Below are 12,641 nucleotides of genomic sequence, written 5' to 3' on the forward strand. Positions count from 1 at the left end.
TGCCACCTCTCAGCCCAGCTCTGCAGCTTATCTATGTCCCTCTGTAACCTGCAACATCCTTCCGCACTGTCGACAATACCACCGACTTTAGTGTCGTCTGCAAATTTACTCACCCACCCTTCTGCGCCCTCCTCTAGGTCATTTATAAAAATGACAAACAGCAACGGCCCCAGAACAGATCCTGGTGGTACGCCACATGTAACTGAACTCCATTCTGAACATTTCCCATCAACCACCACCCTCTGTCTTCTTTCAGCTAGCCAATTTCTGATCCACATCTCTAAATCACCCTCAATCCCCAGCCTCCGTATTTTCTGCAATAGCCTACCGTGGGGAACCTTATCAAACGCTTTACTGAAATCCATATACACCACATCAACTGCTCTACCCTCGTCTACCTGTTCAGTCACCTTCTCAAAGAACTCGATAAGGTTTGTGAGGCATGACCTACCCTTCACAAAGCCATGCTGACGATCCCTAATCATATTATTCCTATCTAGATGATTATAAATCTTGTCTCTTATAATCCCCTCCAAGACTTTACCCACAACAGACGTGAGGCTCACCGGTCTATAGTTGCCGGGGTTGTCTCTACTCCCCTTCTTGAACAAAGGACCACATTTGCTATCCTCCAGTCCTCTGGCACTATTCCTGTAGCCAATGATGACATAAAAATCAAAGCCAAAGGCTCAGCAATCTCTTCCCTGGCTTCCCAGAGAATCCTAGGATAAATTCCATCAGGCCCCGGGGACTTATCTATTTTCAGCCTGTCCAGAATTGCCAACACCTCTTCCCTACGTACCTCAATGCCATCTATTCTTTTTTTTTTAATATTTTATTGAACATTTTTGGCCAACCATCACAGTACATTGTGTATCCTTTACACAGTAATATAACAATATAAATAACAATGGCCCGTTTTATAAACAAGAAATAAATAATATATAAACAAAAACAAAAACAAAACTAAATGGCAACTGCCTTGTCCCAGATAAATATTCTCCAAAAATATGTTTTAACAGTCCAATATACAATTATCTATAACAACAACCTATACATATTATACTTATATATTAACATCCCTGAGAATCCCTCTGGTTCCTCCCCCCACCGCCCCCCCCCCGGGGCTGCTGCTGCTGTATTCTTCTTTTCCATTCCCTCTATCTTTCTGTGAGTTATTCGACGAACGGTTGCCACCGCCTGGTGAACCCTTGAGCTGATCCCCTTAGGACGAACTTAATCCGTTCCAGCTTTATAAACCCTGCCATGTCATTTATCCAGGTCTCCACACCCGGGGGCTTGGCTTACTTCCACATCAACAGTATCCTGCGCCGGGCTACTACGGACGCAAAGGCCAAAACATCAGCCTCTCTCGCCTCCTGCACTCCCGGCTCTTCTGCAACCCCAAATGTAGCCAACCCCCAGCTTGGTTCGACCTGGACCCCCACTACCTTCGAAAGCACCTTTGTCACCCCCACCCAAAACCCCTGTAGTGCCGGGCATGAACAGAACATGTGGGTGTGATTCGTTGGGCTTTTCGAGCATCTCGCATACCTATCCTCTACTCCAAAAAATTTGCTAAGCCGTGTTCCAGTCATATGCGCCCTGTGTAACACCTTAAATTGTATCAGGCTTAGCCTGGCACACGAGGACGATGAGTTTACCCTACTTAGGGCATCAGCCCACAGCCCCTCCTCAATCTCCTCCCCCAGCTCTTCTTCCCATTTCCCTTTCAGGTCGTCTACCATAATCTCCCCCTCGTCTCTCATCTCCCTATATATGTCTGACACCTTACCGTCCCCCACCCATGTCTTTGAGATCACTCTGTCCTGCACCTCCTGCGTCGGGAGCTGCGGGAATTCCCTCACCTGTTGCCTCGTAAAAGCCCTCAGTTGCATATACCTGAATGCATTCCCTTGGGGCAACCCATATTTTTCGGTCAGCGCTCCCAGACTTGCAAACGTCCCATCTACAAACAGATCTCTCAGTTGTGTTACTCCTGCTCTTTGCCATGTTCCAAATCCCCCACCCATTCTCCCCGGAGCAAACCTATGATTATTTCTTATCGGGGACCACACCGAGGCTCCCGTCTTTCCCCTATGCCGTCTACATTGCCCCCAAATTTTCAGAGTAGCCACCACCACCGGGCTTGTGGTGTATTTCTTCGGTGAGAACGTCAACGGCGCCGTCACCATGGCTTGTAGGCAAGTCCCCCTACAGGACGCCTTCGCCAATCTCTTCCACGCCGCTCCCTCCTCTTCTCCCATCCACTTACATACCATTGAGATGTTGGCGGCCCAGTAGTACTCACTCAGGCTCGGTAGCGCCAGCACCCCCCCTATCCCTACTACGCTGCAAAAATCCCTTCCTCTCTCTCGGGGTCTTCCCGGCCCACACAAAACTCATGATACTCTTCTCAATCCTTTTGAAAAATGCCTTCATGATCACCACCGGGAGGCACTGAAACACAAAGAGGAATCTCGGGAGGACCACCATTTTAACTGCTTGTACCCTCCCTGCCAATGACAGGGATACCATGTCCCATCTCTTGAAGACCTCCTCCATCTGTTCCACCAACCGCGTTAAGTTTAACCTATGCAATGTACCCCAATTCTTGGCTATCTGGATCCCCAAGTAGCGAAAGTCCCTTGTTACCTTCCTCAGCGGTAAGTCCTCTATTTCTCTGCTCTGCTCCCCTGGATGCACCACAAACAGCTCACTTTTCCCCATGTTCAGCTTATATCCTGAAAATTCTCCAAACTCCCCAAGTATCCGCATTATCTCTGGCATCCCCTCCGCCGGGTCCGCCACATACACCAATAAATCGTCCGCGTAAAGAGATACCCGGTGTTCCACTCCTCCCCTGAGTACTCCCCTCCACTTCCTGGAACCCCTCAATGCTATTGCCAGGGGCTCAATCGCCAGGGCAAACAATAATGGGGACAGAGGACATCCCTGCCTCGTCCCTCTATGGAGCCGAAAATACGCAGACCCCCGTCCATTCGTGACCACGTTCGCCATCGGGGCCCTATACAGCAGCTGCACCCATCTAATATACTCATCTCCAAAGCCAAATCGCCTCAACACCTCCCACTAATAATCCCACTCCACTCTATCAAATGCTTTCTCGGCATCCATCGCCACCACTATCTCCGCTTCCCCCTCTGGTGGGGGCATCATCATTACCCCTAGCAGCCTCCGTATATTCGTATTCAGCTGTCTCCCCTTCACAAACCCAGTTTGGTCCTCATGGACTACCCCCGGGACACAATCCTCTATCCTCATTGCCATTACCTTGGCCAGAATCTTAGCGTCTACATTTAGGAGGGAAATAGGTCTAGAGGACCCGCATTGCAGCGGGTCTTTTTCCTTCTTTAGGAGAAGCGATATCGTTGCCTCCGACATAGTCGGGGGCAGCTGTCCCCTTTCCTTCGCCTCATTAAAGGTTCTCATCAGTATCGGGGCAAGCAAGTCCACATATTTCCGATAAAATTCGACTGGAAATCCATCCGGTCCCGGAGTCTTCCCCGCCTGCATACTCCTAATTCCTTTCACTAGTTCCTCTATCTCAATCTGTGCTCCCAGTCCCACCCTCTCCTGCTCCTCCACCTTAGGAAATTCCAGCCGGTCCAGGAAGCACATCATTCTCTCCTTCCCATCCGGGGGCCGAGCTTCGTATAATCTTTTATAGAATGCCTTGAACACTCCATTCACTCTCTCCGCTCCCCGCTCTATCTCTCCTTCCTCATCCCTCACTCCCCCTATTTCCCTCGCTGCTCCCCTTTTCCTCAATTGATGGGCCAGCAGCCTGCTCGCCTTCTCCCCATACTCATACTGTACACCCTGTGCCTTCCTCCACTGTGCTTCTGCAGTACCCGTTGTCAGCAAGTCAAATTCTACGTGTAACCTTTGCCTTTCCCTGTACAGTCCCTCCTCCGGTGCCTCCGCATATTGCCTGTCCACCCTCAGAAGTTCTTGCAGCAACCGCTCCCGTTCCCTACTCTCCTGCTTTCCTTTATGTGCCCTTATTGATATCAGCTCCCCTCTAACCACTGCCTTCAGCGCCTCCCAGACCACTCCCACCTGGACCTCCCCGTTATCATTGAGTTCCAAGTATTTTTCAATGCACCCCCTCACCCTTAGACACACCCCTTCATCTGCCATTAGTCCCATGTCCATTCTCCAGGGTGGACGCCCTTCTGTTTCCTCCCCTATCTCCAAGTCTACCCAATGTGGAGCGTGATCCGAAATGGCTATAGCCGTATACTCCGTTCCCCTCACCTTCGGGATCAACGCCCTTCCCAAAACAAAAAAGTCTATTCGCGAATAAACTTTGTGGACATAGGAGAAAAACGAAAACTCCTTACTCCTAGGTCTGCTAAATCTCCACGGGTCTACTCCTCCCATCTGCTCCATAAAATCTTTAAGCACCTTGGCTGCAGCCGGCCTCTTTCCAGTCCTGGATCTCGACCTGTCCAGCCCTGGCTCCAGCACCGTATTAAAATCTCCCCCCATTATCAACTTTCCCACCTCTAGGTCCGGGATGCGTCCTAGCATGCGCCTCATAAAATTGGCATCATCCCAGTTCGGGGCATATACGTTTACCAAGACCACCGCCTCCCCCTGTAATTTGCCACTCACCATCACGTATCTGCCCCCGCTATCCGCCACTATGGTCTTTGCCTCAAACATAACCCGCTTCCCCACTAGTATAGCCACCCCCCTGTTTTTCGCATCTAGCCCCGAATGAAACACCTGCCCCACCCATCCTTTGCGTAGTCTAACCTGGTCTATAATTTTCAAGTGCGTCTCTTGTAACATAACCACGTCTGCCTTAAGTTTCTTAAGGTGTGCGAGTACTCGTGCCCTCTTTATCAGCCCGTTCAGCCCTCTCACAATCCACGTGATCAACCGGGTTGGGGGGCTCTTTACCCCCCTCCCTTGTCGATTAGCCATCCCCTTTTTCCAGCTCCTCACCCGGTTCCCACGCAGCTGTGTCTCCCCCAGGCGGTGCCCCCCCCGCCCACCCCACCCCATTCCGGCTCCCCCCTCTCCCCAGCAGCAGCAACCCAGTAGCTCCCCCTCCCACCCCCCCCCCCCGCTTGATCCCCCACTAGCGTAGTTACACCCCCCATGTTGCTCCCAGAAGTCAGCAAACTCTGGCCGACCTCGGCTTCCCCCCGTGACCTCGGCACGCACCGTGCGACGCTCCCTCCTTCCTGCTTCCCTATTCCCGCCATGATTATCATAGCGCGGGAACAAAGCCCGCGCTTCCCTTTTGGCCCCGCCCCCCATGGCCAACGCCCCATCTCCTCCACCTCCCTTCCTCCCTCCACCACCACCTGTGGAAGAGAGAAAAGTTACCGCATCGCAGGATTAATAACATAAAACTCATCTTTCCCCCCCTTTTTCCCCCCTCTTCGCCCCCCATACTTGCCCCACCACTTTGTTTCAAACGTTCTTTTTTAATAACCCGCTTATTCCAGTTTTTCTTCCACAATAAAAGTCCACGCCTCATCCGCCGTCTGAAAGTAGTGGTGCCTCCCTTGATATGTGACCCACAGTCTTGCCGGTTGCAGCATTCCAAATTTTATCTTCTTTTTGTGAAGCACCGCCTTGGCCCGATTAAAGCTCGCCCTCCTTCTCGCCACCTCCGCACTCCAGTCTTGATATACGCGGATCACCGCGTTCTCCCACCTACTGCTCCGAGTTTTCTTTGCCCATCTAAGGACCATCTCTTTGTCCTTAAAACGGAGGAATCTCACCACTATGGCTCTAGGAATTTCTCCTGCTCTCGGTCCTCGCGCCATCACTCGGTATGCTCCCTCCACCTCCAGCGGACCCGCCGGGGCCTCCGCTCCCATTAACGAGTGCAGCATCGTGCTCACATATGCCCCGACGTCTGCTCCTTCTGCACCTTCAGGAAGACCAAGAATCCTTAAATTATTCCTCCTCGCGTTATTCTCCAGCACCTCCAGTCTTTCCACACATCGTTTATGGTGTGCCTCGTGCATCTCCGTCTTCACCACCAGGCCCTGTATATCGTCCTCGTTCTCGGCAGCCTTTGCCTTCACGACCCGAAGCTCCCGCTCCTGGGTCTTTTGCTTATCCTTTAGCCCTTCGATCGCCTGTAATATCGGGGCCAACAGCTCCTTCTTCATTTCCTTTTTAAGTTCTTCCACGCAACCTTTCAAAAACTCTTGTTGTTCAGGGCCCCATGTTAAACTGCCACCTTCCGTCGCCATCTTGGTTCTTGCTTGCCTTCCTTGCCGCTGCTCCAAAGGATCCACTGCAATCTGGCCACTTCCCTCTCCTTTTTCCATCCGTTTCCAGGGGGGATTCCCTTCTGGTTTACCGCACAGTGCTTCTAGCCGTTAAAATTGCCGTTGGGGCTCTTATTAAGAGCCAAAAAGTCCGTTCCACCGGGAGCTGCCGAAACGTGCGACTTAGCTGGTCATCGCCGCACCCGGAAGTCAGTACATAGCTACTCTAATCTGTGACTGCTATCAACTCCTTACAAACACCTTCTATTTTCAGCCTGTCCAGAATTGCCAACACCTCTTCCCTACGTACCTCAATGCCATCTATTCTAATAGCCTGGGTCTCAGCATTCTCCTCCACAACATTCTCTTTTTCCTGAGTGAATACTGACGAAAAATATTCATTTAGTATCTCGCCTATCTCTTTAGACTCCACACACAACTTCCCATCCCTGTCCTTGACTGACCCTACTCTTACCCTAGTCATTCTTTTATTCCTGACATACCTATAGAAAGCTTTTGGGTTTTCCTTGATCCTACCTGCCAAATACTTCTCTTGTCCCCTCCTTGCTCGTCTTAGCTCTCTCTTTAGATCCTTCCTTGCTACCTTGTAACTATCAAGCGCCCCAAGAACTGAGGTTTGAGGAAAAATTTGGACTATGTAATCTTGAAAGAAGCTTAATGAGAGGGTTTTTTTTGTTGTTGTTTGAATGTGATGCTAATCTTCCCTTGATCTGAGAAGATAATGAGGAACTGCCTGCTTGTACAATAAATCTCTGGTGATGGTACACACATGGTAAGGTTAAGCATGATTTTTTTAAAAATTGACTCAGACACAATGACGAACAAATATATGTCCATTTCAGGATGCTGTGTGACTGTTGGGTGATGTTCACACAATATTGCTGCTCATCCCTCTTGGTGGCAGTGATTACGATATGGGGGTGTGACATTACAGCACTCTTGATGAGTTCTTGCAGCGCACTCTTGTATATTGTAGACTAATTATTTAGCTGAATATCAGCCATAACTTGAGATAATACATTGAAAAACAGATATTAGTCCGGAATCACTTTATGCTAGGTCCCTAAAATGACTTGTTTGGGATTAGAATATCTGCCAGACTCTAACATGGCCGTCAATTTGGATGGGGTCAGGATTAGGAACTCTACGCTGGAGAGTTTCTACAATTTCAGCCCTCACATTAGACCCAGCATAAAGATAACACAGGTAAACCCGATGAGCAATCCAGTAGTGGCTGTCAGTCCAGATTGGAGATCCAGGTTGTACACTTCAAGGTCATCATATTTTATGAGTTTTTAATTCTGACTGACATGAATCAATGACAGGCACAATCTCAGTGCCATTGGCAGGTTCCTGGCCAACTGGTTTTCTGGGCTAGTGCTGCTCAGAATATTTATCTGGCAGTTCTAATTGCTTCAGCTCACAAACTTTGTTTGCTTATACTGTGCCTTCTCCTCAGGTATCGTGATTACAGAACTGTTGGTGACTATGAGTATACAGTCCAGTTTTGGCACATTTTTGCTGCTCGTTTGGCCTTTCTTGTTTTATTTGAGGTAAATAGACTTTTTTCTCTGTATAGTTACCCAGTAATAAATTGTGGACCATTTGGTGCTTATCACTCAATAATAAAAACTGGTGCTTTGCATGAGCTAAATACAATTTGAGGGTTTGAATGTTATTGGATATTAATGTTATTGAAGTTAGGCAGTTTGCTGTACAGGAATTAAAACGTTAAATCAACAATCGTTTTCATTTCTGTTTCAGAATGTTGTTGTTTGCATCAAGTACATTGTAGCTTGGTTTGTTCCTGATGTGCCAGTCTCAGTGAGAAACCAGATTCTTGACAATACATTTAAACGACTAACGGATGAACTGGAGTAAGTTTGTGTCACACTGATACTAAATAGCTTCAATCCCAAATGTATAATGTTAGGAACAATGTAAACTTAAGTTTAATTTATATTTATGTACTGAGAAAGGTGAAATATGGGCCGGACATCTCTGGCCGTTGTAATTATCTTTTCCTGCAGACAGCGCATCCCTGCCCGCGGGTTTCCTGGCTGCATGGGGTGTTTTCAATGGGAAATCCCATTGAGAAGTGGTGGGAATAGGGAATCCTAAACCAGCGAATGGCACACCGCCGAATAACATGCGACTAGGGGATTGGAGTTTTTTTGAGAGCTTGGTGTCAGGAGGGCCTCCTAAAAAAAGTTTGAACTTTCTGGATTTGTTTGATGCATGGGCGTGATTCTCTGGCATTGTTACGCTCTCGCTCAAGCGAAATAAGGCAGGTGAATAGTGGGAGAGGCAGAAAACGAGAACCGTGCCAGGCACCAAACAGTTTGCGATGCAACTGGCCCGCTCCCATAAGGCGAATTTGGGATCTCGCCGTAGCCTGGCCAGAAACCAATTATCACCACTTCAGCCCTATTTCCATACAATTTACGAGAGCTACAACGGCCTCCTCAGCAAGCGGTCACACTGGAGCGATTAGAACTCCTATTGACAAACGTGGATCTGATGGAAGGGCTTCTGTGGGGTGCCGAGTAGTCATATTTGCTCACAGACAAATGGCCCTGGGTGGTGGACTTGTCAATCCAGTGCTCTGTGGGGGGTGGGGGAACTCCAGCTGGGGGTGGGGGACTCTCAGCAGGGTTGGGCCGCCATGGGCGGAGGGGAGGCGCTGGGGGTTCAACTGGGGGGGGGGGGGTGTAACCGCATGTGGCACCACCATGTCAACTCCTGGATCATGTGTACCTGTTATGGGGGCAACCCTTGACCCTATCTGTCTGTCGCACCGATCACCCATTACCCCCATTGACGACCGAGGCCTCTGGCCATGCGGCTGAAGGCTATTGCAAATAGGGAATTGGCAATTGTGGTTTTTCTAAAATAAATTTAGAGTACCCAATTTTTTTTTTTCCCAATTAAGGGCAAATTTGGTGTGGCCAATCCACCTTGCCTACACATCTTTGGATTGTGGGGGTGAGACCCATCAGGGCGCTGCACATAACCCAGGTGGATCCCTGTGGGTGGGGGTGCCATTTAACATGTGGCAGTCATTTCCCAGCATCCCAATCACATCTTGATGCCTGGACATTGTGCTTGAACACTTGGGAGGCAACACCACACATGGAAAAACCAACATCCAAACACCCAGGGGATGGGACACAGCTCCGGGGACATGTCAATGGCCAGAGGGTGGGTGAGTGCCATGGGGAGGTGGAGGGGAGGGGGGGGAGAATGCCACGAGAACTCGTGTTTGCTCTGCAGCTGAAGTTATAGTGAGTTTAGTGTGTGCTTTTTGGCATCTCAGGGAGAGATACCAGTTAAAGAAAAAGCATCTGGTGAATGTTCAGAAATCAGCTGGAAGGAAGCAGTTTGCATCTGGGCTGTCCAAGCAAGGAGCCTTGGTGTTAAGACAGTGGTATATCACCACCGGGTATTTCTGGGATAAAAGAAATGGTGCGAGTTTGAATCACTTTCTTATTTTTGTGCTGATATCTTTCCAACTGTTTTGTCTGGTATAATATAATTCATTTATTCATGTTTGATAAATGTTTTATTCTTTTATGTTGAAAACAAATAAGGGGTGGGATTCTCCATCAGCTGACGGCAAAATCGGGAAATGCAATTGCGCAGAGAATAGCGTCCGACACCAAAATCGCGGCAAGCACCGGTTTGACGGCAAATCGCAATTCTCCGTCACCCCAAAAATGGCGTAAATGCAACACCCGACGCACGCATGTTTAAATGCCGTTTGCATCTAATTAGTGGGCCCACCCGTGATTCTCCATCTCCGATGCGCTGGGTTCCCGACGGGGCGGTCCACGTGTGCTCTCTAAAATCGTGAACCTGGCGTGGTGGTTGGTGAGAGAGAGAGAGGAGGTAGGACATGGAGAGGAGCGACCGAGGGCTGCTGGCTGTGCTGGGTGGCGGGGGCTGCCAGGGCCAGGGGAGGGGGCGACGGGGAACAGGCCAAGCGGCCGAGATAACAACCCCCCCCCACGGGACAGGGACAGTGCCCAGCACTGACCGCCATTACGGTGGCCACCTTACTCACTGACCACCTACCTTGGCCCTTGATCCTGCATAGTGACACCGGCCGTATGGGTGCCCCCGCCAACCTTCCTGCCCAACCCGCCGCCACCCACCGTTGGACCACCCAGGGCAACACCCTCGGCAGTCCCCAGCGAGGGCAGTGCCAGCCAATGGTATCCCTGACATCAGGAACAGGCTCCAGGGCAGGGGGGGGTGAAGGGGGATGGACATGCGGTGGCGGAGCCTGCAGTGCCAACCTGGGCTGCGGTGTAGCCCGTCGAACCTGGTTGGGCACGGGAGTATGCACCATGCTAACATGTTGGCCTTTCACCCCCTGAAGACAATGGATTTTGGAATTCGATGATGCAATGGTGGCCGTCCTGGTGTCGCCGTGGATGCCCTGCGACCGTATGAGTGGGAGCCGCTCGAAGAAGAGGTGGAAGCTGCAGCAGCGGAACGTGCAACAGCGGGGCAGGTGACAGCTGCCAGGATAGAGCGCCGGCAGCCCAGCATGCCGAGGGAGAGGAGGTGCCAAGGAGGCGCCATATTCGAGGAGCTGCCAGACCGGACATGCCGTCGAAGAGTTCAACTGAGCAGGGAGACAGTCCAATATCTGCCAGACGATGGCACACCAGGCACTTCAGGGGAATGGGGGAGGACACCCGCTCTCGGTGACCGTCAAGTAGACGGTCGTCCTGAACCTCTCAGCGGCGAGGGTCCTTCCAGGCGCCAAGTGGGGACCTGTCCGGGATCTCACAGACCACGGTGCACAGTTGCATCTGGGCTATCACGCTGGTCCTATAAACCCAGGCGGATCAATACATCCATTTCGATGTGGACCGAGCCCGCCGGGATCCCCCGACAGCAGAGTTGGCCGTCACTGCCCGGATGCCCAGGGCCAGGGGGGATCAACGGGATATATGTCCCCCGACGGGCACCTGCAGATACAGGCCGCTCTACACAAACCAAAAATGGTTCCATTCAATGAACGTTCAGCTGGTCTATGACCATCAGCTGCGCATCATGCACCTCTCCACCCGATACTCGGGCAGTGTGCATGGTGCCTTCATCCGGGCACATTCAGCGATTCCTGACAGGTTCGAGGGGCACCCCCCCCCCCCCCCCCCCGCCCCGACTGAGGGGTTGGCTCCTGGGTGACAGGGGTTACCCACTGCGGCCTTGGCTGATGACACCTATCCAGAAGCCACAGACCGATGTGGAGACCCGCTACAACGACACCTATACAGCGACCTGGCGTGTGATCGAGCGATGCTTCGGCCTCCTGAAGATGCGGTTCAGGTGCCTGGACCATTCCGGAGGGACCCTCCAGTATGATGCTGAGAGAGTTGCCCGCATCATGGCGGCCTGCTGCATCCTGTACAACATCGCACAGCAGAGGGGCGACGTGCTGGAGGAGGAAGGCAGGTCTCTTCTGACAAGGAGGTTGCGGGGAGGGGGAGGATGGGTAGAACATGGGGCTCAGGCAGGCACAGGAGGCAGCACAACGTGTGCACCAGGGCCAACGCACACAGGATGCACTGATTGCCTCCAGGTTCATCGACTGGGGTGGTTGGAGAGGTGGGCTGGCCAGGGGCACAGACATCACATCCCAACCCCACAGCCTCTCACTCTCCCCCCGCACCCACTCCGTGATACATACCTGCAGCACTACGAGGTCAGGGCCCTGGGTTGTCAGTAACAGGGGTTCTGGTCCATAGGACTGGGCAATGCTGAGGAGCGCCGCTGTAATGTCCAGATGGCTCTGGCACATGGCTGCCTGTGAGAGAGCAGCCCTGCCTGGGCCTCGGTTAGCACCTGCACAGAATGTCCTCGGCCCTGGACATGCTGATCCATAGCCGAAACCATCCTCCCAATGCTCCACCGCGGACGTCTCCTGTACGGTGTTGGCCTGGGTGTTAGACAGTCCGACGCATGCAGCCCATGGGATGGGTAGCTGGTGGTCTCAGTGGCCTGGGCACCCGGCCATGGTGGCTGATATGGGCGCTGGCATGTGGGAATTCAACCGTCCTCAGGGTGTAGGGTTAAGGGTGTGTGGGGAGGCGGGGCTAGTGCCAGGGGCACGGTGCTGCCTACTCAACCCGACCGCCCTGGAGAGGTCATGAAGTTTTTTGAAAAGGAAATGAAACAGCTTGTAACAGAGAGCGATAGAGAAAATCGGAAGCTTGATCTTGAAAAAAACAGGAACTAAAAAAGTTAAATCGGATCGGGGGAAAGGAAAAGAGCAAAATAAATAGAAATATGCAAGCTTAAGTTTGAGTTTCAGAGAGAAAGCAGTCAGCCAACACAACTGGGCCA

At 51.4% G+C, this 12,641-nt stretch overlaps 1 protein-coding gene across 2 annotated transcripts in view; it reads left to right on the forward strand.

The window, feature by feature from the left end:
* The window catches only part of LOC140431052 (anoctamin-9-like), a 368,406-nt gene that overhangs the window by 325,710 nt on the left and 30,055 nt on the right, over positions 1-12,641 (forward strand). For both annotated transcript variants that reach the window (XM_072518965.1, XM_072518966.1), the window contains exons 23-24: positions 7,744-7,837; positions 8,049-8,161. In XM_072518965.1, the coding sequence (XP_072375066.1) occupies positions 7,744-7,837; positions 8,049-8,161 (207 nt within the window). The remainder of the gene's footprint in view (positions 1-7,743; positions 7,838-8,048; positions 8,162-12,641) is intronic.

The sequence above is a fragment of the Scyliorhinus torazame genome, chromosome 10, assembly GCF_047496885.1.
Source record: "Scyliorhinus torazame isolate Kashiwa2021f chromosome 10, sScyTor2.1, whole genome shotgun sequence".
NCBI classification, from domain to species: Eukaryota; Metazoa; Chordata; class Chondrichthyes; order Carcharhiniformes; family Scyliorhinidae; genus Scyliorhinus; species Scyliorhinus torazame.